This window comes from Xyrauchen texanus, chromosome 23 (genome assembly GCF_025860055.1).
Source record: "Xyrauchen texanus isolate HMW12.3.18 chromosome 23, RBS_HiC_50CHRs, whole genome shotgun sequence".
NCBI classification, from domain to species: domain Eukaryota; kingdom Metazoa; phylum Chordata; class Actinopteri; order Cypriniformes; family Catostomidae; genus Xyrauchen; species Xyrauchen texanus.
This window is the reverse complement of record NC_068298.1, coordinates 11,909,465-11,937,406: the sequence shown is the minus strand read 5'-3', so window position 1 is coordinate 11,937,406 and position 27,942 is coordinate 11,909,465. Positions and strand designations below refer to the sequence as shown.

Sequence of the window (27,942 nt, the reverse complement as noted above, 5' to 3'; positions counted from 1 at the left end):
TGTAAAACTATGACAACAACGGGTTTGTGTTAGTGTGCCTTAAAAGAGCTCTTTCCACAGAAGTTCTTGTTATATTGATGCCATATTAAAAATACTAAGCATTACAGTACTTTATTGATCATTATGGATTGATGGATGGATGGACAGATGTATAGACGGATGGATGAACACATCAGTTCTACCAATATTGTAGTAAATCTGCCGGTTAGTCATTCATTCTTTGCACTTGCGAGCTAATAGGCTCTTATATACTGTAGGTGCCCTCTCCTCTTTGAGCCTACTGCTATCTAAGATGTTATATATAGCTGTTATCCTCAGTCTCATGACTGGCTCTTACACAAGCTTATTATGTAGGGCCATGCTTTAAATAATGCCCATGCCAAATGCAGATGGGACTAGTGCCTCTCTCATAACGACATGCAAACAAGTGGTCCCTTTGAGACATGACCTGCCTATACTGCTAAATGGATTCCGTCACCACTCAAGAAAAGCTCAGGCATAGTAGCTAGATGGCTCCAAACAGGAACGATTTTGTCACACCAACTCAAAGAGCCAGACCTCCAGGCTGGAGCATGTTCAGCTTCTTTTAGAATAGTAAAAATACTATTAGAATTTCGCAAAGTTTTGCTTTGCAGTCCATATATACAGTGAGATGCATGTTAAATCATGAACACACAAACAAACTGGCAGTTATAACAGAATGCACTGGGTGGCACTGTTGAGTGTGGACACACGTTGATCACATTTGTTGAGCAAACGGTTCTGTCAGTATGTTCAGATGGACACCGGAAAAAGCGGGTTATTGTGAGAATGTGGCTTACTGTGAGAAAGTTGGGTTCCTGTTTAAATGTACTGGATAAGCGGTGTACACTTTACTCAAGTATATGTGCAGCTCGACAGAAAGCAGCGTCCCCATAGCAAAGTAATCCCTGCAACGCTTCTGTAAACAACAAACATGGCATCCAAGAAAGACTATGCTAGCTGAGGTAAGGGACCATTTAGTTCATCTAAATGCTGTCTAGGAGAAATAACTGAGATATTACAGAGATCTCATGTGCGATTTTCTTTTCTACTAGCACAGTTGATGTCCACAGTAAATCTGTCAACATTCAATGCATAGCTTTCATTTAGTGAAAAACAATTCTATATCATCTTTGACAACTCTGGAGGTTGTGTACTGGTTTTCTGAGATGCAACCCAATAGCCATTGAGCCCAATTATAATCCTGCTTAATTGTTTCCAGATTAGCTGTCAAACTCAGTCTACATCTTGTAGGCTGAGACAGGTATCAAATGCAAACCAAGGACAATGGTACTGTCTGACTAAGACGCTATTATGCAGGATGTCTGAGAGCTAGTTCTCTCGAATGCAATCCAGCATCAGCCAGGTAGGACAGTAATGAGATCTGATTAGAAAATGGATTCAGCACTAAGAGACGGGCCTTTGATAAGAGTGCCAGTTCAATTGTGACTTTAGGTTTGCATGGGAAAGGAAAATAGGCTTATTGTTTAAAGTCTCCCTGTCCAAGTTGCACTTGGAAGAAGATTTATGTAAAGTGCCATTATACAGAATATGAATGGATCTGCATTTTATTTTAAAATATAATTCTTCTAATCCAATCAATGAGCCATAATAATCAAGTTCCTTAACTATATTTAATTGGGTTTATTGGTACAGTTTCTCAATTTTTTCTGCCACGTGTGTTGTAAAGCATGATAATAATTATTTCAGTCTAATTACTCTCAACTGGTTAATATATAACACCATAGCCTTTTGCGTCTTGCATACTTTAATATTGTGTAAATCCTCTGAGCCACATTAGGCATACATTTATAACATAATATATTAAACATTCCTAAAAAAGAGGTTTTCAAAAATTACCTTTAAATACAGTTGCTGCAGGAAATTAATCAAATGGCTGAAAAACTGTATAACATTTATAGAATGCATGCTTGCTTGCATAATGTATAGAGGAAAAAAGCACTGTTTCCATGCTGAAACCAGACAGCAGTAACTTCAAATTCAAAAAAGTAATTCAAAAAGTCAGAGAGAAGAATTTTATGCACCTTGATCATAAATTACTAGACTTTGGTCAAGATGTGAATATGAAATATGGTAGTCTCTTTGGTTTAATAGGAGGGGCTCAACAATAACAATGGTATGCAGGGCAAAATATTACTAGTTTGTTTCACAAATTTTCAACACATTCAAACTAATGCTTCACCATCACCAATTTAATGTTCAGATTATTTATTGTTATTAAGTTAGCCAGCAATACATAGTGTTACCTTGGTAATGTAGGCTATTTAGATCAGTAGACATGGATGGCTTTAATTAAATAAAGATGCTTTTCTTGCTCACTCTGCTCAAGCATGGGCACAAAGACACTGTTAGGAAAATTTGGAGCAGTCTCGAGTGACCTTTCCTTGCAAGCTGGGAATAAGGTTAAGTCGATCCTGTGCTGTCCTTGTGTTATGCTCCATTATGCATGCTTCTTGTTCTGTATTACTAGAGGTTCACTCAAGAAAACACCCAACCCCCATATGGAACCTTGCACACACTACTGCAGTGTTTCATGCAGTCCTGCAGTGACACGGTGACTGTACACACTACAGATAATATATGTTGCATGAAAGGTGTTTTGTGACAAGATTGGGGCAATAGGATTACAGGCCCCCTGTTTCCATCTATTGTGAAGGTTGCAAGTCAGGGTCAACCAATAACACCCAGAATAACGACCGCCACTTGGGGCCAGTCGAAACCCCCAAATCCTCAGTAAATGGAACCATGCAAACAACATGTGCCCTGACATGATGGAAAACACTTTATAGCAGTTATATATAGATGCTTGGTATCCATTTCAGAGCATGCACATAAACCTGCATGCAGTGTCAAGGAGACATCCATGGCTCATAGTAAGTGGCAGTCTCTCGTTTGTCTTGGCCTCAGGCTCTGCCTAAGTTCCACCAATACTTCCTTTGACTGAACCATTAACCAAGTGTGCATCTCTAAGACTAAATATGGAGAAAAAAATTACTACAGTAGTTTTGAGGTTGCTCTCCTGCTCGCCCTTAGGAGAATTTTCCAATGCAGTGAGATGGAAAAGGGGAAAAGAGTTAGACATTAGTTCCTCATGCAAAGCACAGCATGGTGGGTATTCAACATGACAAAGGGAGAAGGGTTGGAGCGTTGGCACTACAAACATTGTAGTACAAAATGCCATGGCTACCACCATTAATCTTGATCTCCAGTTTCACTCACTGCTGTTTAAAAGCTGGTCAAGAAATCAAAGTAAAGAATATTCCCATCTCTATTTTTTTTTTGGGGGGGGGTTGAGTCTGTCAGCACAGGGTTTGTTTTGAAATCCAAGAATAGACTGAAATGCTGAGGTGACCTTTGCGTCTTGCATCCAATGGTTTAAAGGACAGTGCTCAGACACAGCTGTTCAAGTTGCACACGGAACTGCGCAGCAGTGATCTGCTGTGGGAGGTTGTGGAGAATAGAGATACAGCAATACATACAGCTCTAGCTACAAATAAAACTTATATACACTATAGTGTGTGCTATATAAGTCATCAACAAGTCATGCTTTGTGAAGTCTCGAATGGAAATATTGCTTTCCAGAAAAGGTGAATGCCTAAACAGCTGCCTAGAGGGGATTCCACTTAACTCGCATCAGCATTGCTAAATACATTGCATTATAAAATGAACCTTGTTCTCTTGAACCTTGAACTCTGACCTTGTTGCCACTGACCTTTCAATGCATAAGCCAATAATTACAATAATTCAGATCACAATTCATTACATGGGTGATATCAGTGCTAAAATCAAACAAGCCATTCTCTGCATTACTTTCAATGTGGAGATCAAAATGTTGCTTGATGCTGGGATTGAATAGTACATAAAAACCATGACGCAAGTCATGAGAAAGCCTCTTAAGGTTTAAAGATGTAACTTTATTTAAATTCTAACAGTTGTTAAATTCTTTAACTGAAACCTAGATTTCAATTACAAAAAAAATGCTCTTTACAAAACATAAGGAGATAGACAAGCAATCTTTAGATGCGCTTAACCTTCTTCCCAAATACTCTCTATTGACTTTCTGAGTCAGCACTGCTGCATGAGGTCTTCAGGCAAATCTCGTGTGGTCCACGATGTGGGCTTTATGATGAGCTTTGGAATGGGAAGATGACTCACCCTGAATTCCTAATGCTCAAACAGAAGGCAAAGCCATCTGCCAGCCCTCATCTTTAAGCCATTGCTTCAGAGGCAAGCAAAGATTGTAAGTGTGCAATGTTCTGAAATATAATGTAAGCTAAGTGTGGCATCTTCTGGCCTTCACGTGCTCTGTTGTCTACAGAGAAAATATAATCAGTGCTCTACTGATGCTCCATTTATTCCAATAATGGTTAGGTTGATATACTATACAGACAGCAAGTGATTTTTTAAATTACATTTTCTGTGGCATTGTAGGTGTTTGACTGGTTTATAGGGAGAGTGGTCACAGAAACCTGCATTTGGACCTTAATGTATTAAGGTCATTAAGTGTAATTATGGTAGGGTGATTCTTCTACTTCAGTTTCCCTCTGCGATAATGCGAGGGAGCTGTCATATCAAGGACATTTCACCAGCTTAACACATGTGCTAGGTGCAACCCGCCGAATAGAGGGGGAAACTGAAGGTTGTGACAGATTGGCTACAGCACTATGAATTGGCCCATAGGAATACCACTGGCTGCTTTCTGGTTTTAGATGCATTTTTACTAGGTGAAATGGCAATTTCACTATCAAGACTGCTTTGGTGGCCAAGGGTTAATCGGTTTCCCAGAGGCTTTCAAAACCATACTACTACACTGGATACAAGATATTGTGTAGAACCATGAACTTACAGTTAAAGGGTTAATTCACACAAATTAAAAAGTTCTAATCTGGAGATGTCCTTAGGAGCAATTTCCCCTTTTATTCCCCATAAAGACAGAAATTCCAAAAGTATTACCATATACATATTGTGACTGTGACAATTCCACAATTGTATTTCCATTACAACTATAGTAAAGTCAAAAATATTCTAGAACTCTTTGGAACTCCAATTTGTTTTTATGATGTGTCCAACATTCTATCTTCAGATTGAAACACTTATATTTACCATTTGCCTTTCATTCCTTATTCATTATTTGGCAGAGCGGCAGAGCGGCTACATGAGTAGTGCCCAATCTGAGGGCCCCTCATTGCATTTACACTCTGTTTCCTCAACAATGACAGTTCAAAGCCACACTAATTCCAAGTGAATAAATTGCTCCCTTTGACACATTATTATTCATTCTCCTCTTGGTAGCCCACCAAGACAAACCATTTGGTTTTCCACCACACTACATTTCTGTAGTCATTTGTGTAGTATTGAGCAGATCATGTTATCTTCACTGTTATAAATCAGTTACTTTAGTGAATGAATTTGTGTTTCAAATTAGAGAGGCCAAATCTTTTGGGTACATATCAACAAATTATATGTTAATGAGTATAAATTATGATAGACGTGCTAAATGCTTGAGATGAAAGTTGCAAGACATCATTTTAAAGGCAGACTGTTGGTTTGCCATCTGCACAGTTACCTCAGTGTGAGTGGGAGTACATCGGATTTGTACTGCATATCCCTTGACAGCCTGCAGTGTTTGTCTCAGCATCCCTCCTTCCTAGATAAGGTCAGGCCTTTTGGTGCAAATATCAGGATCTCCAGCATGGGACAACACTGATACCCCAAATGTGTTGGCAATTCCAGAATTAGGGTGATAATTCATGGCTTTAAGTGTAAAACCCCACCAATCACATTTTAAAGTCCACTGTGGGCAGTGTCAGATTACCGTAATCACCTCTGGCAGTGCTCATAAATAATAAAACCTGGAAGAGTAGGGACTGACTGCAAGATGCATTTTAAAAAGTAAAAACATCTACGTATTGTGCAGCACTTAGGCCACATAATAAAAACTTTTAATAGCTCCAAATGCTCAGATGATTCAGACTGGGCTCTCAAATGGAAACAAAGACCTTTTTGTTGCACTCCTGTTATAAGAAACATTACAATACACAAAAAATCTCCTCAGAAAAGTCAAGGAGTAAGTCCTCAAAGGCCACCAAATGAAAAAGAAAAAACCTTTAATTGGCTTTGAACTTCCTTGGCAGCTTTTCAGTTTGGGTGGCTTTTCTGTACTGTAGTGTAATGTAGTGTAGTGTCTGATAATAATTCAATGAGATTTTGTGCATTTGGCTTTCAGACTTCACTTCAGATGTCTAAATATGTTGCTTAGAATCTGAAATAGGCTGATGTCAAGCCTGGTAACAGGTTTAGACACAAAAAAAACCTCTGCACCATCCACAATGATGATTAAACTTGAACAAAACAATCTCGACTCAGAGAAATTCAGATTGAACTTTGGGCTTTCTTGCACTAAATGTGCCGTTTATTCCCACCTTTTTCTAAGCCGTGAGGACTGTCATGTGAAAAAGAAATATCACGAAGGTTATAAAACACACATTTAAAATATTATGCTGTCAGTACAGTGATCTCACTTCACATTATTTGAATGCTGTTGAGTACATGATGACTAAGTGAAACGTTATTCGGTGAGGTTTGGGCCAATTCCCTGTAGCTTTTGCAGTCACAGATTTCGGAAGGGACTGCAGGCTTATGAACATTTCATCCATCTCTCAACTACCATCTCACCAACTAAGTTGGAGAAGGAATGTGTCAGTCATTGGCTTTTCCTCTTGCCTAAATTCAACTCCTTCAGTTTCAATGAGAACGAATAAAAGGCTAGAGGCGGCGCTCATGTCCTTTGCTGACCCACATACACGTGACTGAAGAGAGAGCTACTTGAGGCAGAGGTACAAGAGAGTAGGGGCAGAGGGAATTGGTGAAAGAACAAATGCTAAAAGAAAAGAGAGTTCACCCAAAAAATGAAAATACTGTCATCATTTACTCACCACCATGCCATCCCAGATGTGTGTTACTTTCTTCAGCAGAACACAAAGACTTTTTAGAAGAATATTTCTTTATAATAATAGCTCTGTCGGTCCATATAATGCAAGTGAATGTGATCAGACCTTTGTGGCTCCAAAAAGAACATAAATTAAACATAGAAGTAATCCATAAGACTCCAGTGGTTAAATCCATATATAATAAGTGCAGGTGAGAAACAGATTTAAGTCTTTGTTTTACTCTAAATCTCCACTTTCACTTTTACTTCTGAAAGTCTGAAAGCTGCCTGTTTAGTTTCACTTTCACATTTTAAATTGAAAATTAAGTAAAGAATTACTTGGATTTTCACCCACACCTATTATATGGCTTCTGAAGATATGGATTAAACCACTGGAGTCATATGGATTACTTTTATGTTTCCTTTATGAGATTTTTGGAGCTAAAAAGGTCTGATCACCATTCACTTGCATTGTATGGACCTACAGAACTGAGATTTTTTTCTAAAAATCTTTATTTGTGTTCTGCTATAGATGTATACATCTAGGATGGTATGTAGTGAGTAAATGATAAGAGAATGTTCATATTTGGGTGAACTATCTCTTTAAGGGATACAGAAGCACATCAGCAAATAGGGAAGCAAGTAGGCCCAAGCAAATATTGGATGGTTTCTATTGTGGATGGGTATTCTGGTCATTTTGTATAACTGAGTACTAGACATTATGTGGGGTGGGGTGTTTTGGACTTTAAGTTGTTGGTCTATGTACATATGTATCAGAATATGCCTCTGGCTGTTGCATTAGATCTCATCATGATGCTGTATCAAATTGTTCTTTTAAAAACCGTGTCAGAATAATACTCAAAATCATGTCTCAAAACCCTTCTATTTTGTTCCAGTATAAGATATTCCAGAACAAAAAATTTATAAAAAAGCGAAATGAATATTTAGGGAGTACTCAGGTACTTGTGCCCATCCCTACATACCATATTTTCCTCTTCCTTTATCTTTCTTTTTTCCCTTTTTCAACCTCTCACTATATATCGGCACCATTACAAGGTGCATCACGTTTGTTCTTTCACAGCTCACTGCTTCTGTTTTCTCGCCTTCCCTTTTTTCCTCCACAACTCCAATCTTCCTCGCTCTCTTTGGCCACACTGTGACAGTATGTGAGCTGCTATCTACAGAGCTTCTGTTTAACAGACAGCTGTTGCCACAGGTTACAGTAGATTTCTGCTCTATTCAGGCTCCCAGCCCAAAGCAGGACATCACCTCCCAAAATTCTGCTGACAGGCAAAGTAGCGAGGGCAAAGCAGCCCCCTGTGCAAGGATGCTGTATGCTCTGTCGTGCCACAGCCAGACCAGCATTACCTGTACTTCTGCTGTCTGGTAAGTTTTCCTCATCCCCCAAGGCCTATTGGACTTGCACGGCCCAAATTCATTCCATGAGATTCTCATGAGCGCGGCATGTTCTCATCCCATTTAACTCTCTGGACACGAGCCAAAACAAATCCGTCAATGTGATTCATTAATTTCTTCCTCCATCATGATTATCAATTACTCCATTGGAAGTCACTTAATGAATATTAACACATTGCTATACCTGAAAAACTATGTTAATTGGACAGCTAAATGGATGGAGAGTGCCTGGAGGGCCCTTAATAGACGAAAACAGAAATTGTAGAAGGCTCACGGCCAGACTTTGCATTAAAGCTAGCAACGCTGATAATGCATATGACTCTGTATTTACCATACCATTAAGTGACTGAAATGTAAAAATATGAACTTCTTAAAACACCCTGCTGTGGTCAAATGTCTTGCAAAAAACGTAAGTAATTTGTGTGCAATAAATCCAGTGGCTGCCATGTTTGGAGAATGCCACAAGGTCATAGCAGATGCTGTTCTCTCCTCTTGAGCACATTCTATTTATGCCTGTCAAGGTCTGGTCTGTTGACACGCAACAGAAGCAATGACTCTGTCCACACCCCCACTCACTGTCCACAATGAATCCACTCAGACAATGGCAGTCTCTCTTAGCTAATCCTTTAGCAACCTGTAACTGCCGTTTTAAGGATCTTAGCGTCTGTCTCAAACCAGTAGTTATTAACCGAGAGCTGTTGAGAGATAATCTTGTGGTTGCTATCTACTCAAAACTCAGTATAATTACTGTATCTGACTGATGATTGTATGGGAAATGCAAACATCCTTATCAAAAACAGAAATTATCAGAAATAGCTTTATTTGTTTAGGATTACAGCAGCTCTGTATACTTATGGCATATATTACAAATAAAAGAAAATGCATAACAAAAATGTTGTGTGTGCAAATTAGGTATAGTACATTGAAATAGTACATTGTAAAAAGTGGTAACCTGCAATTGTAAATTTAAGGAGACACTTCTACCTGATCTAATCCATAAAATCAATCCCCAAATCAATGATGTTTTCAGGTCGATTTAATGATGTTAAATAATATTTTTGACTCGACTAAAACCAGTTAATTACGATATCAACATATGAAGCACATTTTTAGGTAAAAATGTTCAGTGTATACAAAAAAAATTATTAATTTTTTATGTCAATTAAAAAATTGCAGGTAACCACTAATTTCAGTGTATACAGTTGCCAAATACATTTAAGAACATTGCATTGTGCATAAGCCTACTGGTACCTGTGTCTGAATGTTTTGTTGCAGTGCTTTATCATTTTCTGTGAAGTTAACTTTAGCCTTTAGTCATTGGATTGTGAAAATTCTCTTTTTACTATTTCACTAAACACTTGCTGGGTACAAATACAAATCACAATGCGCTGTTGTGTCACTTGAGCTTTAACTCGCACACAGCAGGAGAGATTTCAGTTGAAAATGTGCTCAAATGACAAGCCCTCAAACACAAGCCCCAAAGCCACTTGCCAACGTGCAACTGGGCTTCTGCCAGCGCAATCAGCAGAAATGTCCTTGGGAGCCAAACACGACTTGAGGAATGCCTCTGTGACACATCATCACCGAGCCGCCAGGTCATTACTCACCTCTGTTAGTTCTGCACTCATCATCTCAACCTGGTAAATCAGCACCTGCCCACAATACGGCCCACACTTACAGCCCTCTCTTACTTACTTACTTGCCATAAGACCCTCGGCAGTCGTGAGACATGGTCAATGTGTAAATAAAATTCACACATAATTTACACACTCGTGACTTGAGTTACAGCCCTACAATTTCCATCCTGGACCCAAATATTCCTTGTTACAGCTTTCTGTGTCTGTATCTAAGAGATAACACATTAAATGAAGCTTGGTGGTTGACAATCTGCCTGTTGCAGGAGGCCTTTGTAGCATATTTAACGGCATCAGCTGGCATTCGGCTGACATTTGGGTGTTTCTCATTACCAAGATATGTGGAGTGATGCGCTCCCTAAGATTTACAGCACCACACATGCCTGGGAGGGTGGGGGATGTCAATGATGACATATTTACAAAATGACATTATGTGGTTCATTACATGTATTGCAGCGGTTCAGAGGTTAAATGTTCACTGTGGTGCTAAAAGTGAGTTACATTTTCTCTCAAACAAATAGTATTTTTATGGTAAACTGTCTATCAAGTTTTAAATAAACAAAATCTAACTCCCTACTAGGGATGGGCTTTATGTGATATATATATATATATATATACACTCACCTAAAGGATTATTAGGAACACCTGTTCAATTTCTCATTAATGCAATTATCTAATCAACCAATCACATGGCAGTTGAGACAATCTCCTGAACTCCAAACTGAATGTCAGAATGGGAAAGAAAGGTGATTTAAGCAATTTTGAGCATGGCATGGTTGTTGGTGCCAGGCGGGCCGGTCTGAGTATTTCACAATCTGCTCAGTTACTGGGATTTTCACGCACAACTATTTCTAACGTTTAAAGAAATGGTGTGAAAAGGGAAAAACATCCAGTATGCGGCAGTCCTGTGGGCGAAAATGCCTTGTTGATGCTAGAGGTCAGAGGAGAATGGGCCGACTGATTCAAGCTAGATAGAAGAGCAACTTTGCCTGAAATAACCACTCGTTACAACCGAGGTATGCAGCAAAGCATTTGTGAAGCCACAACATGCACAACCTTGAGGCGGATGGGCTACAACAGCAGAAGACCCCACCGGGTACCACTCATCTCCACTACAAATAGGAAAAAGAGGCTACAATTTGCAAGAGCTCACCAAAATTGGACAGTTGAAGACTGGAAAAATGTTGCCTGGTCTGATGAGTCTCGATTTCTGTTGAGACATTCAGATGGTAGAGTCAGAATTTGGCGTAAACAGAATGAGAACATGGATCCATCATGCCTTGTTACCACTGTGCAGGCTGGTGGTGGTGGTGTAATGGTGTGGGGGATGTTTTCTTGGCACACTTTAGGCCCCTTAGTGCCAATTGGGCATCGTTTAAATGCCACGGCCTACCTCAGCATTGTTTCTGACCATGTCCATCCCTTTATGGCCACCATGTACCCATCCTCTGATGGCTACTTCCAGCAGGATAATGCACCATGTCACAAAACTCGAATCATTTCAAATTGGTTTCTTGAACATGACAATGAGTTCACTGTACTAAAATGGCCCCCACAGTCACCAGATCTCAACCCAATAGAGCATTTTTGGGATGTGGTGGAACGGAGCTTCGTGCCCTGGATGTGCATCCCACAAATCTCCATCAACTGCAAGATGCTATCCAATCAATATGGGCCAACATTTCTAAAGAATGCTTTCAGCACCTTGTTGAATCAATGCCACGTAGAATTAAGGCAGTTCTGAAGGCTGAAAGGGGTCAAACACAGTATTAGTATGGTGTTCCTAATAATCCTTTAGGTAAGTGTATATATATATATATATATATATATATATATATATATATATATATATATATATATATATATATATTAAATAACCATGTTGTAATGCCTACTTTTGAATAATCTAATTGAATTAAGTAATTTATAAATGAAAACAACTTTCTCTTTTATAATTATCTCTTTATTTGGAACTTGACAAACACAGTCAGAGTAAAAAGTTAATGCTAAATTTCACATTTTTCCATATTTCAGTCTGATGTTGCAAAATGCACCACACATGCCCCTATGCCTATTCACAAACTACACATTTTGTGCGTATTAGAATGCTTGTATTGCTCTAAATTGTTTGTTAGAAAATTCCATGACTTTTCCCAAAACATTCATTAACATTAACAGAACGTGATAAATTCTCTGACTTTTCCATGACAGTAAAATCTGTAAAATCTATCCGTTTTACTTTACTGTGATTTGAGTGAAATTGAATAAATAGTACTATTGTTATAGTACATATAGAGTTCATTTCACCAGGAAACTGCCATGATACGTACAACAGCCACATTTTGGAAAGTAATGTGAATCACTAAGACCAGGTTGCAAAAGCTAGCATGCAATATATGCTTTGCTGCAATGAACGTAAACCCCGACCCCTGGATTTACAGTATGCACGCCTATTTGGATGGCTTACTTTGTGAACTGGGCAAAAGGTCAGGCAGAATCAATCAAAATAGAAGCTGTAAAGGAAGATTAACCAAATGTGAGGAGATAACCAGTACTTAGTGGTTAAGCTCTGGCAGTTTGCAGGGTTAGGAAGTGTTACGCATTACACTAGCCTTTACCTAACCTGGCCTGTTCAGGGCTGTTATCCTCTCTGACTGACTCTAAATTGGTAGTTTAAATTCCTTTTAAAACATTATAGCAAGTGGGTAAAGATTTAGTACAAATATTCATCTAGCACAAATATACTTTGTCCTGCATAGGCAAACCATACATAAAAGTTAGTGTTAAAAGCAAAACTAATAATGTTTCAAAACAAGATGGGAAAACTTTGCTGTTTATACAGTAAAAGAACCCTGTTGAAACAGTAGTCACTTTGAGAGCAATGTCAATGATCTGTGCGGTTGGCGTGCACATGACCATTGAGTTCACAAAGCAATGAGTCCATATTTGGAATAGTTAAGTACTGGATTGAGTCAAATAGAGACAAGGAGCATTAAATGTGGGCTATTGCCAAGTTTCTCAACATAACGACTAAATAGCCTCACTGGTGAAAGTGGAATCTGAGAAATATTGTGTCAGCTTGAAAACAGACATCAATGATAAGCTCTATTTTCTATCGATGCATCTGCTATCTAATCAAGCACGAAGGCACATGTGTTCTTCCATATGAGCAGCAGTACTTTGAACTTCACAGCTGTCTGATCAAAGGGGGACGTTCTTTTGAGTTTCCACAAACAACCAATTCCCTGCTCTGTTGTCCCAATGCTAGCCTTCAAATTCAATCACGCTAGATTACATCCTGCTATAGGGAGCCATAACACATGTAAATATAATCTGTCTGACAAAAGTGTAATGGTTATGAAACACCTGTTCTTTTTGATGGAGCTGCCCCCTCATTCAGGGATGACAGTCTAAGATGCCCCTTTTCATCACAAGCTTGCATCTGAAAAATGATGATAATTTGGCCTTGAAAGAGTGTGACCCTGGGGGAGGATGGGAAATGTCCACCTCTCTATCTCCCTCTGTTCACAACCATGAAACTGGGTAAAACTGGCATTTTCAAGAGCTCTGCAGTAAATCTGACAGGCAGGTTAAAACTGGATCTGGCTTTGCAGTAAATAATACATCATGGCTGTGAGGTGCATCCCTTCCATCTCATGAGAGACAGTCCTCACCGTCGGTCAATACCTGACATCTAGTGGGTGTTTTTCCTACTCGATCTGGAGTTGTCTGGACTGCTCAAAGAGGCTCATCTGCTGGGTTTATTAGAGTACAGGCAAGTGTCGAGGTCTGAATGACCCAAGAAAATAGAATTTTCCAACTTCTTTGACCATTGGTTACATTCAAACAGCTGCAGAACATGGTTGTCAATACTGTTTTAGAGTGTTATATACGGTTCTTTTTATACAAAGTTTGGTTATAAACAAGATGTGACAACCGCATTCTATAACCAAACTTACTCGGTTAAAATTGTAAAACTCAAACTGTTGAACATTTTTATGGAAGTCGCCATCTTTGATGTTTCCTTTAGTCATTGTCAATATAATTGGTTTCTGCCGTATTCACAGATATAAAGTGCAACGGTTCTCTTCCACTTTTCAGCCGACTTGGTTAAGAAAGTAAGTTTACAATAAATTTTTTCCACTGGGATTTCATAAAATCCTTCATAAAGGTGTCTAAGCATTGAATCAAACCAAACAACTCTGAGATGAATTGCAACATTACAAAATCTGATTTAAAACATAAATTAATTAATTATTTTATACTGGTACAAGACTGTGTACTTAACGTGTTTAATTGCGGAAACATTGCGAATGATGTAATCAATTTAAGAATGATTTAAGAAAAATTTAACTATTGATATAAAGTTGCTGATTATTACCATAGAATCAATATATTTAAAGTGTATTACAAAATATTCAAATATCTACAAAGTTCTAAGTAATTTTAGGGAGACTTGATCATGTCATTCACAGAGTGTCATGTGTAGTGTTGCCACCTTCTAAGTTGAAGACCACGGGACACCCGAACGATTTTGCTGTCCGACCAGTATCCATCTGGACCTGGTTAAAAATACAGGATTATTTATCTTTAAATATAGGACGATCTTATATTTTACAGGACAGGTTGCTGCATATTGGATCATGGGTAGTGTTGTTCTTCAACACAAATTCTGTTATTAAATAAAGATTTTCAGTTTGAGCTGCTCCTGTAAACTGTTCTTTGAATAGAACAATTTGAAAGTAACACCTCTTATTAAATATACTGTTTCCAATCCCAAACACTGAATGTGTGAACACAGCCCATATTTCTGCATAAAAAATGTATCGCATTGCCCCCACATCACACCACTTACAGTGTTTGAACATGTAGTAATGATATGGACTCTTTCCCATGTCTATATAAGAGAAAAGAGCAGTTGCAAAGCAGTGCCAAGTTGTGAAAGCCCTTTGAGACTTTGTGCCATGCGAGCAGAAATCGACCAATGAGTAATTCATCTCCAAGGTTTCTTTACTCTTTCACCCCACTCATCTGCAGATTACCACACCCAGCTGTAGGTCCCTTTTTTACCACAGCCACATAGACAAGTTGTCCTCTGCATATAACCCATGTTCCGTTCAGGCCTGGCTGAGGTAGACGTCTGGGGCAGATTTTCTCCGGTACTAACAGCACAGCCATTCTACTAATGGCTCCCTCAGGCGCCTGCTACTGATGGCAGTGAACTGTGCATGTCTATTCTCAGCTCCCTGCATTTAATGCTAGAAAAGAAATGTCTATTACTAAATCCCTGCATAAAGGTTTACATATTAATGTGTTTTACATGCTGTAATGAAAGCAAAATAGCCCCTCCAGTGCTGTGATGCTCATTGATACTCCGCCGAACGGTCCCAAATTTTTTTTGTAATCTCTGTGTGTCACCTTAAGAGCAACTTGTGATGTATTTCTGGAAGTGTGTGGGAGTTTACATCTGTCAGTGTAAATTAGTGAGCATTTGTAGAGAATTGTGGGATGCACTTGTGCAAGCCAAGAGCTCTGCAACTGTAGAAGAGGGTGGCTTTTTTAGCATTTATCATTTGCACACAGACATTTCCTGTCTGCATTTAGAACTACATTTATGTAGATGTCTTTTTAAATGGAATCTCATTAAAAACAGAATTGACTTTTAAATGTCAATAAAGAAAAGCAGTGTCTGCAAAGAAACATTGAACCAACAATGATAATGCTCAAAAACTACTCCAAATCTAGGGGCCATTTGCACCATCCACAAGTTACTTAACTGTAGTATAAATGGCACTACATTACAACTTGAGTAGCAACACTAAAAATTGTTTAAACCCCATGTACAGTAAAACAAAATTTTTATGAAAACCTCCCATCAGAAATAATGGTTGGGAATAAAATGGCAGATAAATGTATTATGTAATGAGAACAAGGTTTGCCTGACAGGCAGCTTTTTGCAGTTTAATTTCAGCACAAAGCACATAATAATAATAATAATAATGAAATACCAATTGTTACAGTTTGAGTCTAAGTAGTTATTTAAAGACCATAAACTTTTATACTTCAATATATATTTTTTCCCATTCTTGTAGGTATTTAATGTATTACTATTGACAGCTATGCAGGGCTAAAACAAATATCTGAAACATCAACCATTATCCATGGGCTTTACAATACTATAACAAAGTTCATGATGGGGTGCAGGGAGTAGACAGGAGACAGCGAAATCCAACACAAAAGGTAATTTTATATTAACATTTAACACACACTCAGGGTTTCATTTTCAGCAGAACTTGTTTCTAACTCACAAACATGCTGAAAACCCATCTCCACTCTCACTGCAATGACAAACAGCTGTTAGAGACAAGCATTGCCAGGTGATGATACTTACCGGTCTCATCTCCTGATCTCGCTCTCCATTCCCAAGCCGGTGCTCAACCACGCCCCCATCCACCACAAATACGGTTTCCTATTTACAAATTGTAGGCTGCTTATTGGATCAATAAACGTAGACATGATATTAAGCCTGTAGTGTGAACTTCATGTTCCAATTTCAGGAAGACCTTCCTAATGATTAGGTCCAAAACAATGTATTCCAGATTTATTCAGTTAATGTGCAACTTTGAGGTCCCTGGAAGAAACAAATAGTGTGCTTCACCCATTCTAATGACTCTTCCGTAATAGACGCCTTCAAAAACATTCCGGTCACTTATGGCCAGCCACAAGATCAACAAACAACTCTGTTGTGATGCTAGAAAAACAAAGCCATACACTCCACATGAAAGACCATCACTACAAGCCCTTCATGACCCGACTCCTAAGTAGGCGGAATTATATGAGCTACGACCAGCTGGCAAGTGTCCCATGTCATGTGATTGGCCTCTCGAATCCCATCATGCTGGCTGCCAGAGCATGTGGGCATTTATAAAGTGGGATTTCTGCTTTAAAGTGGAGAGTTTAACTTGAAAGCCACATGTTTGTCCATTAACACTCTACATAGTTCAATTACTGTGGTACGAAAGCGGAAAGCACAAGTTTGCTAGGACAACATTCTAACACTTGAAATCACCTAAGAAATGAGGACAATACAATTCAAGAGACCTGTCTGAGGGTGAACTGTTTTCTTCTGGTGAAATAACCTGAAGAGGAATACATTCAAAGAAATCAATAACCCATCACAGGCAGGTTAACTTCCAATATGAACTTCCAGCACTGTTTAGCTGTGTCCCAAATGACACATTATACACTTTTAAAATATACTATGCACTCAGCCATGTGGTGTATGAATTTTCAAAGTGCAGTATTGTCACAAATGGAACACCATTTAACAGCTGATGGAAGTGACATTTGAAACCCAAGCGTCGTGTTGCTGCTAGCTTTAGAGTGCTATCCACTCTCAGTTCAACACTTACATTGAAATAATATACATATTCACACAGCATTGTATGATGGTAAAGCATTTAACTCACTTTTGTAAGGTGCTGTCTTCACAGAAGTTTCACTAGTTGTCATATTCTCCATTATTTACAATTGTTTTGCCAGATCACCATTGCTGCCGGTCACTCAGCCCCTTCAACCATGTATGGCAAGCCGTGTGCGCTGAGTGCACGGAGTGTCCAACATTCCACACTCCGTTTTGACGGTTGAAAAAGTGCATCATCCTTGCACTCGTAGTAAACTTCTTTTGTTGAATTTTCAGAGTAAACATACTACTCGCACTACCTACACTTCAAAATTATGTAAAAATTTGCAGAAGTGTGAAGCTTGGGACATACCTTCTGCCTTCCACATGAGGGTCTGTGCCTCAAAAGAACAGAGACTTCTAGTACATTCATGATGTGAAAACTTCACATGTAAGCTTAATATGTCTGGATTCAGGTCTGGTTTACCCTTGGTACATATTTCATACCTGGTGCCCAAAAGGATTTAGACACAAGTTTTCTTCACCAAATAGGTCTGCTGCTGTGTTATATTATGGAAAGACAAATGTTCAAATGAATGTAATGAAAATGCTAATGCAACCCATTGAGATTACTTCTGCTTTCGTCTAGAAATAGGGTCACACACAGCTGCATCGCATCAGGGGAGAATCTGAAAAGTGCAGAGTGTACTGCAAAAGTACATGAAAGGGCTAATGGACGAGGGAAAAAAAACACCCTGTATAGTGGGCAGACTTCAAGTGTTTGATACAGAATAAAACTGACTCTGAAATTCTCTCTAGTCCTTGCCAAAATGTTGCCCTGTGGCAATGAACAACAACTGTATCCAAAGCTTGTCTTGAACATTTTAGCTCACTCTGAGAAGGGCTGCCTCACCCATGGAAACTGTGCTGTTGTTAAGAAAATCACTGCACTTTTGAATGAAGGAATTTTTAATGTACTTATCATAACAGAACCTTGCTTTAAGTCAGCATTTAAGGAAAGTCATCTTGACATATTTTGAGGAATGTTTTGGGTTCAATAGTTAAGCTATTAAGTTAAGCTCAATTGACAGTATTTGTGGCATAATGTTAATTACAATATACAAACATTTTGACTTGTCCCAGTTAAAGAACTTACAAGGGAAGTGAATGGGGCTAGTCCATAACACGAAAATACACATGGTTTAAAAAACAGCCACTTAACATTATTTTAGTGATTTTCTTTTTACATTTATCCCATGAACTTTCAAATATTTTCTGATACATACTGCTCATAATGCAAAATAAATGCTGTAGGGTCTTGCTTTCACATATATTTCATAACATTCGTTATTTCAACATGTCTGACGCCTTTAATTGGGAATGTCTACAATCAAATAATTTGCAAGCCCTCACTAGTGAAAGGAATGCTATTGTTTCAGAACATCCTAGTCTTTGTACTCACATTTGGCACGTTCAAAAACAAGCCAGAATGCGGCACAGGGTGGATTCTGGTTCCAGGATTATAATACTATAGTGGAATAGCAGGAAGGAGAGCTAACAATTACAGTGGCATTAGAACAAGACTTGGGGCCAGTTCAAGTTCAGTTTAACAGGTTATAGAGCAAATATGAAGAGTAAAGGTGAATTAAATGGACAGTTGTATTTAGAAATTGTAGCTGGGATCACTGCAAACTATTAGTAAAGCCAGCTAAAACTGCCTAAGAATGACAATCTCTGAAGCAGCAGTCACAAGTTGGCAACACTTGACAAACCAAGGTTCACTTTTGAATTAGGTCACAGTAAAAGTGTGTTGCAGGTAGTGGAGACGCAGGTGAGAGCTTGTGAAACTCAGTTCACCTGCTGTTCTGCATATCTGGTTAACACCCACAATTTTCTAGAGTTTCTCTATGGAGAATGGAGATGATGGAAAGTTACAGATTTTCTTAAGGGTTTGTCAGAAGGATGAGAGTATCAGGCACTCGCTGAACGACTAGAGGGACAGAGAGCCAATAAACAGTCTCTTTTGGCTTAGTTACTGTCCCAAGCCTGTACATTCTGTGGAAGAACACTGTGTATCATCAAAGCTGTCATGGGAGGCAAGAGTCTCCTTAGACTTTGGTTACTTTCCTCACCTATTACCTCTTACATTTTCAATAGCATCAGAGCTAGCTGTCTTAATGTTTTAATTGTTGGCAGTTTTCTTAAACGCTGTTATGTCAAATGCTTATAAATGTAGCCCTCATCTTTGCAATTCTTGATCTTTCTTCAGTCTTTTTGTACAGTCCTGTTGGGCAGGATTCTCTTCTAGTGTGCAATCTGTTGTGAATGTCTAACATTTCATAAAATATGTAACTAAAGTTGCAGATAGAGGATGACACAACAAATAACTAAAATGGCCTGCAAAAACTGTCATAGTAACACTTAAAAGGCAAGGAACTCTGTCAGTTTGGTGCATTTTTGGTCCATTGCTGACAAATTTCCTATTGAAACAGCTACAGTGGGACATATCGAGGGGCTTGTTATTGTTTTTAAATAGTGAACAGCCTTAAGTTAGCAAAATATTTATTTATTATATTATTGCCGTTAATAAGCTGCAGCTGCAGTATTGATCCATAAGTTTACAGTGCAAGCATGTAAATCAGAGAGCAAACCCACCTAAGGCCTATTTAAGTCTTTCAAAATGCATAAGGGTGGAGTGATGCTCTAAATATAGACCACAAGTTTTCGTCCTGGGTTCCCATAATCCTGCAGATTCATTTGTATATACCTGTGTCGTGAGGTGCAGCTTGGTAACAGCACTTAGTTATTATCATATTCCAATTAGGAAGGTGAAAAACCAACAAGAAGTCAAAACAAACTAAATGTAAGAAGACCATGAAGAAATAGAGTGTGCGCCATATCCAAAATGCAGGCTGGACGGACACACCTATAACGAGCAGGTCTGCATATTTGAAATGAGAATCAGGTGTTACCATTGTTTCATCACCTGACTTGTGTTTTTACAATGTTCCACATTGCCCATGTGTGAGTCTCTGCAAGTCTGAGCTAGCCCTTCCCTAATGTCATGTTGGCAGCCCTGGTACACTTTTTTCCTATTACAAACATGGGGAAACTTCCTTACCCTCACCTGATTTCTTTAAACATAATAGGCCCATATCAAATAAGACATCCAATTCTTACATAGTCTGGGATTGCTTTACAAAATGTAATCACTAATTTAAATATTTAAAAATTATAATTAATTAATTATGTGCCATCTGAGAAATCTAACAACTTAGCCCTACTATAAAGTAAGTTACCAAGAAATAAAAGAACAACCAGGGGCAAATTAACAAGACTGCACCAGACTACCTGATTTGTAGAGATGCACGATATGGAATTTCTGGGCTGATTGCAGCCAATACTGATAACTGATCATTTTACCTTTTGAGTTTTAACCCTTCAAACTGGAGCTGCCAGCTAATTAATTAAAAACTTGAAACAAAAAAGGTGTGGGTGTGAAACATCAATATTTTCGACCTTTTTTTACTATCAGTCGCCAACTCTGACATTCAGCCACCAGTAGGTGTCTGGGTAGAATGTCAGCAAAAAATAACTCAAATATTGAGCTGTTTCTCACCCATACCTATCTTATCACTTCAGAAGATATGCATTTAACCACAGGAGTGTTATGTATTTTATGCTGCCCTTATGTCTCTTTTGGACCTTCAAATTTCTGATCACCATTCACTTGCATTGTGAGGACCTTCAGAGCTGAAATATTCTTTTAAAATCCTTATTTGTATTTAACCAAAATGAGACAGTAAGAGATTCAGAAATCATCTGCCACAAGCAAATAAACCTCTGCAAAAATACCACTAATCTGCGCGATAATAATATTTAGATTTTCGCAGTTATTGGCTAATAATATATTAATAATTTGATATATCGTACACTCCTACTTATTTGGATAATTCCTTCCGTGAATCGGGTGCTAAACATGCAGACAATGGCAAATAATCAATGCTATTACAGGACGCATATAATTCTTAGCACCCTTCCCCACTTTGTTTTATAGTCACTTATATTTGATGATGAACAGTAGACTGTGTGCTATATATATATATAAATGCACTTATTGGCAAAAGAACATTCTGCATCCAACTAAAAAAACTGTGCTTTTATTTTCACCTAGAGTGCAGGTGGGGAATGATTTGATATGAGAATAGCACACCTGCAAATTTGTTTAGCTTGCAAATACAGCCCAACACAGTCCTGTTTTGCAAATGATGACCAATGCAAATAGTGCCTGCAGTTCCCCTACTAAACTGCACATTGACTTGCATTACAAGCCTAGCGTGCTAACCTGCATCATGTGAGAGTTTCAGAGATTTGGATATTAGGAAATAGCCTTACGTCCCAGAGCACAGGAGTTGCATCAATTTCTTTCTCAGGTGAGTCAGATCAAGTTATGAAACCTGAGTTTTAATAAGTATGTTCAACTGCTGCCACTTAATATCCCTTAATATAACACAACAGAAAAATAATGTTGCCATTAAACATCTCCAGGATGCCTAAGATGCTGCTAAAGCTTTAATGTGTGTTTAAAGAAAAAAAGAGATATAGAAACTACCGAATAAAACGAAGTGAGACACTCCCAAGGCTCAAACAATCATTAATGCAGAGCGGTGTACATGAATGCTCATAAGTGAATGCACATCTATAGATTGTCCTCCCTTACAGCACACTGACAACTTGTGTTACAGGAAACTGAGGATTCTCCATACATCCTATTCTTGGTCCCATTAACTCAATAAGGGTTTGATGCCAGTTCAGTTCTCTTAGCTGATGAAGGATTAGCAGTTTATTATTGATATGAAGGCCCCATCTTTCCACAGTCTACCCCTTTCAGTCAAAAACTGACATTTATCTGTTACAGAGCATTCCCAGACTTTCTCACATCCCCAAAGAGAGATGGAGGAGACGGATAATGGACCTCTAGGGCTTTAGAAGAGGAAACAGCCTCGTAATAAACACAAGTGTGCCGTGAGCAGGGAGAGACGGCGCTATCATACTTTAAAGTAATTGGAGTGAAAAGAGCAAAATATAAACCGACTATCTAGAGGCTGCAGCCAATTTATTGAGCCACTTACGTAGCCAAAAACTTTCTCTGAAAAAACAAACTAAAAAAAAAAAAAAAAAAAAAACGAATCAAATTATATTGCGGTAATGTTTTATGGTATCTCATATTACCCTGGCTCCCAGTGGATTTCAAATGAATAGACTAAAAATTTGCAATTTCTTCAAAATCTGACACCAAGTAAGTTCAAACTAGCAATTGCCTTCCAGAACACAAAAAAAATCTTCATGTTGGTCATCATTTCATTGCCAATGATTAGATTTTAAGGTTCAACTTCACAGTGATAAAGAAAAATGATTGAGATAATGCTTTAATAAACAAGCAGACACAGAGGCGATTATCTGAACCCTCTTTAAAGTTCATGTCAACCCTGCATATTTATGATTCCAAATGAGCATAAAATTATGAGTGGAAATGAGGGGAAGCACAGCTGACTGACACCGTGCTGAGGGGGAGAAGAGTAATTTCATGGTGTAAATACATTTGCCTGACTCTGTCAAGTTAGGTGACTCAGCCTATATCACGGAAGCTAAACACATACCACTGCAGTGCCACACATCACGACAACTGTGAGCTTGTCTAAAGACTGTTGCAGAATGATATATTTCATAACCCTGTATGTTCAGATTTTACTCAGTGAAGGTGTAAATTTCAACATCAGAATGTAAGGTTGCTAAGAGGGGGAATGCATTGAAATGTGTTTTCTTTCCATTTGTGTTCTTCATAACACAAATATGATAAAGGATACGTTGTTTAATGGAAAACGGCTCTTTTCTAAACCCAGTTAACTGCCTTGCTTTATACTCTTTACATAGGCAGCTGCCTTGCATCCTGACCTCCATACACGCATTCTTGTTGCACATCTTGATGCAAATAATTCCAGGCACATCGGCATTCTGCACGTTCAGAGTACGTCAGGCTGCACGCGTTCAGTGCTTGAGCACACCGTTGATAGCAAAATTTGCGTTATGAGACCTGTATGTAGACACCTAGTGTTAGTGTCCATTCCTCACACATGTCAAATGGTGCCTCCACTTCCCCTACTAAACTGCACATTACATTGTCTTACTTCACTTAATTCGGATTAAACAATCCTAGCATGCTAACCTGCATCATGTGAGTGTTTCAGAGATTTGGAGATTAGGAAATAGATTTACGTCAAAGACCACAGGAGTTGAATCAACTTCTTTCTCAGACACCTGAGTTTTAATAAGCATTTGCAATTGCTGCCACTTAATATGCCTTAATATACCACAACAGAAAAATAATGTTGCATTTAAACATCTCCAGCATACCTAAGATGCTGCTAAAGCTTAATTCTCTTCAGGAGTTTAGACCCATATAGATGTCTTTATATTCTTTCAGACTCGATTTATACAAATGCAGGTATCTCCTGACCTCCACATACATGCACTCTTGACGAACAAGTCCAATGTTGCTGTTAAGTATCCTGATGTTTAAATGGCGACAACACATTCTTCTAGCGTTGCTTTGTTACAACAAAGGCTCAGTTATGAGGGTTGCTGCCCTGTGGACCCACTAATTAGTACAAATAATTCCAGGCACATCGGCATTCTGCGCGTTCAGAGTACGTGCGGTTAGAAAAATAAGGCAGCATGTATTCAGTGCTCGAGCACTGTTTGAGATGCCAAATGCATTGCCTTGAAAGAAGACGAGAGAAGATGGCAGCAGTCAGTGGAGGAGTGAAATACGTGTTCTCAAGTCGGACAATTCTCACATCTCGTAGTGGACCAGACACCTACAAGATCAAAGGCAGATATCGCAGGATTCACATTCATGCGCTCTTGCTGATAAAGTGGATATAATTAAAATTCTGTCAATTCTGTTGCTTTATAATGAAAATAAATATTATGAAAGACATTAAATGCACATGTTATTTAATTTTTTGTTTAATAAAGAAACATGTCAGAAATATAATAATATGAATGTTGGGAATATTCACATATAATTTATACACATAAAACATGATATTAGAGATACATTTTTATTTTTTAAATGTTTAAAAGAGAACGAAACATCACAGTTGTTTAATCCAATAAGCATTAGGCTGTGCCATCAGCAAGTCATTTCCCATCATGTTTGTAGTTTGCGCAGCTGGAAAAATCCAACTGTGCCACCTGACTGCTACAACTGCGCTTGCTCTCTCGAGACTTTTTGGACATACCACAAGGGCATATATTCCAGGGGGGATGGGGGGGACCATATTTATACCATGATAAATGGAAACATGTAAATGCTTCATGATGCAACCCCACCCCCCAATGTTCGTCACAGCAAGTCAGACAGATTTCTAACCAACATGCACCTGCTGCTGATCAACGGTGATCGGTTCTGCGCAGAACTTGCTCATCTCAAATGAGCCTCTAATGTTCGTGTCTGTTCCTCACACGTGTCTAATTCATAGAAATGGAACATCCAAAAACCAATAGATGTAGAAAAGGAAGTCCCACCTTACAGGTAAATGAGTCAATAGCCTTTTTTTGATACAGACATCACCAGTCAATCAACTCGAGAGCGTGCATGCGCAATTGTGCATTGCCTGGTATCCATAGAAATAGCTGCCTAGCCTGGCCAGGAGCATTCCAAAGATGGCAGCTAAGTGAACTGACTTGCCTTGAAAGGGACTTTAATAGGTAGCAAATCTGTACATCTTAAAAATAGCGTAAGCTATTTATAAGGGATATTTGAATCACAATTTATTTTAATAGTTTAGCTTTAGCATGTTGCTAAATAACGACATTCAGGAGCATAAAAATGCACAACATAAACAAATATGTATTATTATATAAAAGGAACACCGCCCACATTTTTTTTATTATATATTTTTTTACGTCCATATGACCATATGGCTATTCCAAGTCTTCTTAAGTCACATTATTAGGGTTTTGGAAACTGACAATCCCTTGAATTTGCTGCCCATGTAGGCAGCTCACCAGGTTTTGGAACAGAGCCGATATTTAGTCGTAATGCATGGCTTACATTTATACATAAATAGCCTACTGTTGATATATCCATAAATCATTAAGGTGCGAGGCTGTTTACATCTTCCCAGAGAGGATGGTGAATTATTAGTCGTATAATGTGATTGTCAACTGCTCCACTTTGCGCAGCAGCGGCAGGCAGTCAGTCAGTCACATGCACGCCAGAAGGAGGGAGTGTGTGGCTGTCGAGGACGCGCGTCACCGGGCCCGCCTCCCTCTCATTCTACTACGAAAAACGACCGTGAGCACATGACTGCAGTAACTCGGTTCTATAACTCCAGTCACGAGGATGGAGTACTATTACACAGTCCAGACAGCGGGCGCTCAACCAAATAACACGAAACGGGCATAATTTCAACGCTTACGATATTCCCGCTGACACAATGACATCGGCTAAGCACCCGCGAGGACTTAAAAAGCATTTTCATGTTTGTAAGCTGTTCGAAAACGAGTTATAACCTTTTCATTGACATACCTGACATATTGTATATGATCGCGCGACATGTAGCCTAACATGCGCAACTGACGATTTAATTCACTCTTCGCCCCCGTTACGAGAAACATCCGTTCTTGAACATTTCGTGCCACCTTCTGACTTCAAAACAAACCTGTGCCAATACAGTCTTCTCCTCATCTGTCTAAACATCATCAGTGTGTTAATATCCTTTCAAGTGTATTTCAAAAGAAGCGAAGCTCTTCTGCGTGTAGGATTGCCTAGCTATAAATATTACACTTTGCAGACAGTGCGACGTGAGCCTGTTTGACATGACAAGCACGAAAGCGCAAAATACAAAGCGATTAATATCAACAGCACGCACTGGCGCTTGATGCAGGCATCGTTTGACCAGACACGGCATCAAACTCCTGTTCATGTAACATGCATGACTTACGCAAACGCTTACGAAAACGATGAATTCTTTCAATTGGGCAAACAGTTTCATATTACAGCTGCATCATTGTTCATGAACTTTAATACAGTGGTATAGTGCAATTATACACTAACTATTATAATGTTAGTGTATAAATAGCCTACACTTATTGAATCATCTAAACACAGATCACATTTATTAACAGCATTGAAACAATGAATAAAAAAAAAAAAACCATGCACCCACAATTCCATGTGATGCAATGCATTAAAAATGACTGGAAAAATAAATACTACCCGATAAACACAACAGTTCTCCAACTACGATTATTATATTACCACTCAGCTTCCACGTTCTGAATTCATTAAAAAGCAGCATGCTTTAGCTGTACTGAAACTATAAGATCCCATTGTCAAGTTCACCCAACGCACACACGTGTCACACTCACACACATACCGGAAAATTAGAGTGATTTTTGGCAAACTGACGAACACATATTAAGTTATTCTATATAGCCTAACAGTTGCGTTCAGCATTGACCTACATATAATCGCTATACTTTTAAAGCATCCCAAAAAGAATAGTTATTTATTGGTCTATTGAACACTTTTGGCATATATACATTATTTCCTGTTAACTCCACGTGAAGCGCAGACGTCAGAGACTCAAGACGCCGGCTGAGACCCGCTGACAGCATCGATTACATTTTACCACACCACAGACAGTAACATTCAAAAATACACCCGGGGTAAAATAGCCACGATTCTGCACTAACCGAGATGGCGCATGGCTTACCTGGCTCCCGGAGTTTTCAGTCAAGTAATTGAAGACAAATGAAGAGAGCTCCTCGTCTAACAGTGAAGCGCAGTCCGCCATCTTCTAGAGAATGAGATGAGAGGAACCGGTGAGCGCTGCTATACTGGTCTCCCCGCATGTAGTGTGGATCTCTAACCGACCGAGGGCGCTGTACAGAGGTCCCTCAATGCTTCTCAATCATTGCTGGATTAAAGAATATTGTCAAAAGTGTAATTATCGGAAGGTGCAGAGAAGCACTTTTTGTTGAAGACTGAAAAAGGATGCCCCCTAACCGTACTGAAATTGCCTACATTACCATTACAATGTCTATGACTCATTTATGTGGCTGTGCTTTATTTTCCTTATGTCTACGGTCCACACCAGCTACATGCAGATAATAAACATGCATGAGCGTCATACAATATACATCAGAGTATCTCCAAACCTAGTTAGCTGCCTACACAGACAACATTGTTGGACATCATATAGGCACATATGGTGTTAGACAGCTTACTACCTCACTGCCATTGTCTCATTTAGATATATTGTTAATATTTTATCTGTGTCAGAGGGTCTTTGGACTTTTGATGTTGGGTAAAATATGACTTATCTACATTCACAGCCCTAAATTAAAAAAGAAATTTTTTTATAACGTAGAGCGGGTGGGCCACTAATCGCAGGGTTGGCGGTTCGATTCCCAGCTCACATGACCCCACATGTCCTTGGGCAAGAAAC

The 27,942-nt window shown here is 38.8% G+C and overlaps 1 protein-coding gene across 1 annotated transcript in view; it reads right to left on the bottom strand.

Annotated features, from left to right (window-relative positions):
- LOC127663437 (peroxisome proliferator-activated receptor gamma coactivator 1-beta-like) overlaps positions 1–27,288 on the bottom strand; it is a 52,974-nt gene extending 25,686 nt beyond the window's left edge. Inside the window, exon 1 of the mRNA XM_052155036.1 lies at positions 27,208–27,288. Within this exon, the coding sequence (XP_052010996.1) occupies positions 27,208–27,288 (81 nt within the window). The remainder of the gene's footprint in view (positions 1–27,207) is intronic.
- Positions 27,289–27,942: the final 654 nt, after the last annotated feature.